The 7630-nt window shown below is 37.0% G+C and overlaps 1 protein-coding gene across 2 annotated transcripts in view; it reads left to right on the forward strand.

Annotated features, from left to right (window-relative positions):
* Positions 1-6557, forward strand: part of LOC309496115 (uncharacterized protein) — a 28631-nt gene extending 22074 nt beyond the window's left edge. Inside the window, exons 3-7 of one of the 2 annotated variants that reach the window (XM_082166114.1) lie at positions 1985-2215; positions 2295-2419; positions 3036-3142; positions 3231-3337; positions 4732-6552. In XM_082166114.1, the coding sequence (XP_082022240.1) occupies positions 1985-2215; positions 2295-2419; positions 3036-3142; positions 3231-3337; positions 4732-4733 (572 nt within the window). In that variant the 3' untranslated portion in view covers positions 4734-6552. Of the gene's footprint in view, positions 1-1984; positions 2216-2294; positions 2420-3035; positions 3143-3230 lie in introns of both variants that reach the window. The other variant, XR_014204959.1, reaches the window with a different exon arrangement.
* Positions 6558-7630: the final 1073 nt, after the last annotated feature.

The raw sequence follows: 7630 nt of genomic DNA on the forward strand, positions 1-7630 counted from the left end.
ATGTATTGTGTTATGTGAATGATAAGGGCAGGATGATTTTCACATCATTTTGAAAAAAAAAAATCTAGGCAACGACATCCATTAGTCAAAAGTCTTATTGTCACATATTTAGTATGTGTTTTGTGGCCTTATTTCAGAAACTTTAGTTTTTAGTTTTTTCAATAACCATGCATAAACATTATTCTCTCAAAAATACAAACATGTACATGCATGTTGCTCACATATTATGGTAGCCCTGTTTGTGCTAAATAGAGTGTAATTATACCTTTGCCATTAATATGTTTATAAGCAATTGAAAAAAGCACAAATGTCAGGGCATGTCAGAACATCTCAAGGACCCCAAAAACCCCTCAGACCCCAGAGGGTTAAGTGTAAAATGCCGAACTTGTCCTTTAATGCCATTAGATTTCTGTGATTTAGCAGTGCGCTCCTGTAGAATTACTGTATTTTACTGTGAAGTTAGTTAATGCCATCAGATTTCTGTGATTTAGCAGTGCGCTCCTGTAGAATTACTGTATTTTACTGTGAAGTAACAGTTAATGCCAACGCACAAAGCAGTGCGTGCTTACCGTTTTGAATATCAATCCTGCGAAACACTTACTTTATTCCACTCCACTCATGTTAATATTGAAATATTCACCAAGGAACACTCAGGTAAGATGACGTAACATTAGAACAGCCTTCTATCTGTACCGTTTTTACTTTGCTCGGTGTTTTGCTATTATTCTCGTGCACTGACTCGTTCACTAAGATGAACAGCCAATTAGAGTTCTCTCTCTCACCGACGGCCCGACGCCGATTCAACATGTCGAATCGGCCGAAAAAAAGCCAATTTCAGCTGACGGTGCGGAACACACTGAGAAAACTAGGTTGAGCTAAGCTCGAGTTCACCCAGATGCGCTTAAACTTATTAGCTTAAAGATTATATGGGCGAACGAAGTTGTGAACTGTCATAATGCCTACATTAAAGGTACAGTCTGTAAGGATGACAGCTAGCTGTCGAAATAGGTACTGCAGTCCAAATTCAAAATATTGGAGATCGTTGTTTCCCCCGGCCCCTCCTCCTCAGACTCGACGCTCACGTGGGTTGCCAGTTTGAGAACACACAATAGAAACGGGCACAATTGACAATGAAAGCAGAGGACACTTACACACTGTAACTTGATGAGTTGATTTATCCGCGGTTTAATATGTTCTAATATATTCATTGAGATTTTTAGATGGGGATTTTTTGGTCGGGTAGAATCTACAATCTCTGACCCAGTTTGTTTGTTCGTTTCCAATACTCTGTGTTTCCTGCCTGGCATCCCAGGGTGTCGAAATACTATTAAGGTGAACCGGCAGTGGGCGAGATGACACACAGACCAGAACAAAAAACAGACATTCCAACACGGAACAGGTTAAAGAAATAAGTAAAATAACTGGCTGAATACGGTATTTTGAAATATCACAGTTAAAGCCTGAGGTTCAGTGGTACACAAATGATTTTTTTTTTGAAGATTTCTTGAGATAAAAAAAAAAGCTTAAAAGAACACGCTTTTAAAGCGCTATTAAAAGTATCATCTAATATGACCATATGACCTGGGGGTTTATTCCAAGTCTTCTGTAGTCATATGATATGTTTGTGTGAAGAACAATCTGAAATTCAAGTTGTTGTTTATTGATCAACTTCTCCAGTGAGCTGTTAAACGATGCAACTGAATAAGAGTCACCCTGAAAATGTGTTAACTTAAACCCGGCTACTACATCTAACCACACTACCACAACGGTGCCATTTAGCTAGAGCTTTTTGTTACGCAAATTTATTGGTATTATTATCATTTCCATGACCAAGTGAACAAAAATGTCCTGTTTATGACAATATAAACATTGATGGAACACAAGATCTGGACAGAGGCACTCAGAGAAACCATACAGGTAAACATAAAACACCATTAGGAAATTAATAAAACCTTTATCATTATTTTCTTTGCTTTATTTTCAGGAAGTGATTGTGTGAAGACCAGAAGCTTCAGAGCAGCTCCAGTGTGTTTGGTGCTTCTGTGTGTTCTTCTGCTGACTGCAGTCATAGTGCTGTGTGTCCACATCCATACCAAGAGCACAAACTACACAGAAGAGAGAGGCCAGCTAGTAAACATGATTACAAACCAAACAGAAGAGAGAGACCAGTTCAATCAGGAGAGAAATGAACTGTGGAAGATGCTCAATGAAATGGGTAATGTTAAACTATAGTGTTTCCATAATTCAGTACCAGTGGTAAAAAGTGCTAGTAGACGATCTGGTTCTGTTTACAGATGGATGTATTTATCAATCCAGTTTTTACTATATGTCTTCTGAGAAGAAGAGCTGGTCTGAGAGCAGAAGATACTGTACAGAGAGAGGAGCTGATCTGATCATCATAAACAACAGAGAGAAAGAAGTGAGTGAAATAGATTGACCACCGAAGGTTGTGCTGCACTCTTACTGTATGACCACTCAGAAACACAGACGTTAAAGAGTTAATTCACCCAAAAACTCTGTCATCAGTTTCTCAACCTCCTCTTTTCGAACCCATAAGACTTTGTTCTTCTTCAGAAAACAAATGAAAGATATTTTTAATGAAATCTGAAAGTTTTCTGCCCCTCCATTGAAAGTGTATTCACCCAAAACTCTTGACGGGTCAAAATACTCATCGAACTTACGCAGAGATCAACCGTTCTTGCTTGATGCATGAGAACAAAATTGCTCTGTTTGTTCGCTGATGAATGTTTATATGTGAATAAAAGCTAAATTGAATCTGTTCATCATATAAGGTGATCGTGTCTCATCAGAACACTTGGATTAAACGGCTCGATTCATATGGATTTCTTTTACGATGTCTTTGTGAACTTTATTAAGCGTCAGAGTTTTGAGTGAATAGACTTTTATTTGTGTACCGAAGATGAATGAAAGTTTTATGGAGCTGGAAAAACATGAGTGTGAGGAACTGATGATAGCATTGTTCATATTTAGGTGAACTAACTCTATAAATGTAGTTTCCTTGTTGGTTCTACTAGGAGTTTGTAAAGAAGATGTCTGGAAGCACTGCAGTCTGGATGGGTTTGACTGACAGTGATGTGGAGGGCAGATGGACATGGGTTGATGGCAGCACACTGACCTCTGGGTGAGAAATCACTGAACTGAACTGATTATTCTCTAATAAATGATCATATCTCACAGTCTGAACATCTAATGCTGATCTGTTGATGCAGGTTCTGGATGTCGAGAGAACCAAATGGATATAAAAAAGAGAACTGTGCTGTGTTATATCCATCAGGGTTGTGTGATTATCCATGTGAAAATGCCTTTAAATGTATCTGTGTGAAAAATATTTTAAAAATTTGTAATTAAATATATTTTAATCACAGCCGTAACAACATGTGAACTGTGTTGTAACCGAGTCAAGTTTCTTAATATTTCCCCATAGTTGTAAATAATGACAGTCACTACTTTATAGTGACAATGTGTAAAGTATATATAAAACATGATGACATCTTATCACAATAAATACATTATTTATTAATGTATTTAGTAAATGAGTCCAAACACAGAGTTCAGTCAAATATAACCAACAGTAGCTTGAACCCAGAACACAAAACGATTAACTTTGATGGAAGACTGAAGATTAAACCTCTAGATGACACACAGCTCATATACTGAAGATTGACCAGATCAAAACAGTAATGGACTAGTTAAAGGGGTCATGACAAATCAAATCAGCCCTGATCTTTTGACTTAAAAGAGGTCTTTGTACCATTAAAACATAGCTTATCTTAAATCTCCTCCTCATTATATAAAGCATGTATTTACATTAATAACCTGTGAAAGTGAACCTTAATTTAAAGTATACACTTGCCCCAAGCGGTCTTTATAGAGCTCCAGTTGAGTCTAAAGCCACTGTGCGATTTATTATAGTCCTTTACGACTGTTGCTTGTCAGACTGTACGAACATGATCCTCGCTGTAAGCCGTGTCACACTGTAAGATCTCAGTTGTCATTAATGTCAGACTGTACGACAGTCAAGACGCGCTAAAAACTGGAGTTTTACATCATCAATCAGTGACACGTTCGGTGATGTGAGCTGCGTTACACGCGGGATTGAAATGGTGACTACAAAGAAATCTCTAACGTTAATTTTGGTCACGGCTTGTCTTGAAAAACGAAGACAATTTGATGGTCGTCGTAGAAGTCACACTTGCAGGACTGAGAGTCAAATCTTCTGACACTGCCAGAATTTCGTCTGAGGTCAAATTTGATCACAACGGTCATTAATCGGCTGTCGGTAAACGTGTCAAACTTACGATCAAAGACTTCAGATTTTAGGCTAGGATTAGAGGAATATTTTAGAATTTGAAAATAAATCGTGGACAAAATCGCACAGTGTGCACCCGGCTTAAGATCTACTTATTTTCTCAGATTATTGATAATAATCAAAGCAATCCCAGGTAACTCTTCCATACTATAAACAAGACTCCTCAAAATTTATGTTGGATGTGTCTTTTCTCACACAATTGTTTTTGTTTTGTTTTTTTGTTTTTTTTACAGTAGGCTTATATATTAAATAGGCAGAATACTTTTTGTTTAGAGCAGAATTTTACAAAGAATGCTTAGTTTTAGTATTGAGAGAATAAACCCTTTTCACAGACTGTACTCAGATTAAGCCAAGATTAGTTTAATTAGGACATTTAAGTAGCTTTTATAAACGTGACTTAGGAAGAAGGAAAATAAATCATTACTGGTTTGAATCTTGAGACAAAACAATGGCACTGACATATTTTAAGATTTGTCAGTGCAAGTTTCTTTCAGGTAAAACAGCCCAAACATGCTTTTTAGTCTCAGACTAGGCTTAAAGCTTTGTTTGTGAAACCGGGGGTAAATGTTTAAAAAAATATATTATAAATGTTTTAAAAATTTGATTAAAATGTTGTAACGCAATGAATATTGAAACGCAATGTAACGCAAACTGATTTTATGATTTAAAAACAGAAAAATGTCCACTATTGGGACGTGACATTTTTCTGTAGCCTATCAACAATTGCAAAATGATGGTCAACAGTCTAACAATGTAACACTGCACGACAAATCTGAACATCAGCCCGACTAATAAAAGAAAAAAAAAGTCACACGAGTCAGAATTCGGCTCAAAATCGGGCTAAAATCACAGTGTATGTCACCCTAAGGCACTGCATGGTCTGGCCCTTCAGTATCTTTCTGTGCTTTTAACTTTTCCCAAGCGTCATTTGCACTCCTCTCAAGCTGGTTTACTGGCTGTCCCAGACACGTTTGCGATCCGTAGGGGACAGGGCTTTATCATCCTATGCTCCTAAACTCTGAAACACACTCACTTCATATTAGAGATGCACACAATCTAAGCATTTTTAAATCTAACCTGAAAGCAAATTTTTTAAAGTTACCTTTTTCTTGATGGTTTTAACTATTTTGTTTTAAAATCTGCTCTTTTTTTTGTACGCTTTTTATATCTGTCTGTTTTATTGTGTAAAGTGCCTTGAAAAGCTGCTTTTGAGGTGTTATATTAAATAAAGTTTATTATTATTATTATGTGAAGTCCATAAAGCTGTGTTCAGGTTATTATGGGTGGGACAAATGTACACAAAAAGGAGTGTGGGACGGCCATCGGGTGATTTATTCAGAAATAACCAATCTAACATTGAGAACTGATAAAACATTTTGAGATCAGTCTCAGGAGGAGCACCACCTGCCTTCAGTTGTGGGCCAATTCTTCTACTGCCATCTGCTGGACATTCACAGGTGCTTTTGCATTCATATTTAGACAACATAAAATTACTTGCACGAAAATCACTATTATAACACAATCATATTTTGTCAGAGTTTATCACTTCATTTGTACCGAGCTCTCGGTTTTAACAATTCTGCCTCTTAATGATTAATGTGAAACCTCAAAATGGTGTTACACTGAGGAGATTTGCAATAATCATTTCAAATATCTATCTACAACAAAATGTGTGTGTGTGTAACAGGTACAGAAAGTGTATGTATTGTTCATTATAATTCACACAAAAGGGTGTATTTTCATATATCTGAATAACGAGCGTTTTTCCCCTTTAATTGCTGTGATGTCATCATGAGCCTACATAATTTCCTGTTTTGTCTCCTCCTCTTCCTCTTGGCATTGTTAATACACTGAAGAGGTGAGTTATGTTTGGCTCCTGTTAATCCTAATTAATCTTTAGTGTAATTGTTGCTTTTATGTCTGTATCTTCACTGCAATTTATGTGTATTGTGTTATTTTACTTGCCTGTGTGGTCATTCTTGTCATTTTACCCTATTTAAGTTCTATTTTTTTAGTGATGGTGAAATGAAGCTTTGTGAAGCACCGGGGCTTTCCCCCTCGACTGTATTTGCAGAATGGTTCATTACTCGAAGCTTTTCAACGTTGCACACTAACGACATCTTGTGGTCAAAAGGTGGAAAAGCTGCCTTTCTGTCCCAGAAGACCGTGGTTTTTTCTTTTTTTTTTCTTTTAATAAATCACTTTGTGCTCTGTAAACCACAAAGCAATACAATAAATCATAATTATTCATGTGTTAGTGTTGTAGTTCTTATACAATGTATGAACAAACAACTGTATGAATGAATTTATATAAAAAAAGTTTTTAAAAAATAAAATAATAATAAATGGGACTAATTCACTTGTACAGAAACAATTCTTATGAATCTGCTTTGATCTACAAATGCAGCCTTATTCATAAACTTTAGCCTCAGTCCTAATCCTGCGAGTTCATAGGCAAGGCTCATGTAGGCATATATAATCAAAATAAAAGAAAAATGTTGTGGAATGGTAAAGTGCTTGTGAACTGGGTAGTGAAAGTGCTTGTGAACTGGGAAGCTGACATTTTATTTTGTGGGTATTTAATAAATGAAAGATTTTTATTAAGAAACAGGACTTGTTCAACAGTGTGAGGGCTAAGTCTATTTCTTTTTTTCTTTTCTACAACCGAAGGGCATGACACTCGAAACCTGCTCAAGGGGTTCGTGCCTTGAGCAGGTTTTTGAATTTTGAATCTGAATTCGAAGCAGTCACGTGACTGTGTGTGGAAACGAAGCTTCGGACGTCACAGATCACGGGCATACGGTGCATGGTATAAGCACTTTTTTAAGCTGCTAAAAGAAAATAGTTTGTCTGAAACAAAGCCAACTTGCAATCTTTTAGACTGAGAGAACGTCTGCATAAACGTGAGCCTCCTCTTTATTCATAAAGAAACATGCAAGTTGTTCTTCGTTGTCGTACAACAGGAAAGGTCATGTCTATCTGCATCTTTTCAGCAATTTCTCTTGCATCTGTTTGACAGACCTGCCAACCTGTACGCATTTTGCGTAGTGGATACGCATTTTGACTTCAAAGTACGCTGATACGATTTGTCACTCTAAACTACGCAAAAACCTGGTGACGCCTCTGTGCACGCGCTGTCCTCAAATCAAGCTACAGCAAAAGAAGAAGAGTTCGACCAATCATAGCGCTGGGTTCATTCCCCAAATAGCAAGTGGGGATGATTGACAGATGCGTAGGCCTATCATTAAAAAGAGACTGAAAATCGACACCGATAAAGATTCCCGCTCGATCCCCCTTCCA

This window comes from Leuciscus leuciscus (genome assembly GCF_965113295.1).
Source record: "Leuciscus leuciscus genome assembly, chromosome: 4".
Classification (NCBI taxonomy): Eukaryota; Metazoa; Chordata; class Actinopteri; order Cypriniformes; family Leuciscidae; genus Leuciscus; species Leuciscus leuciscus.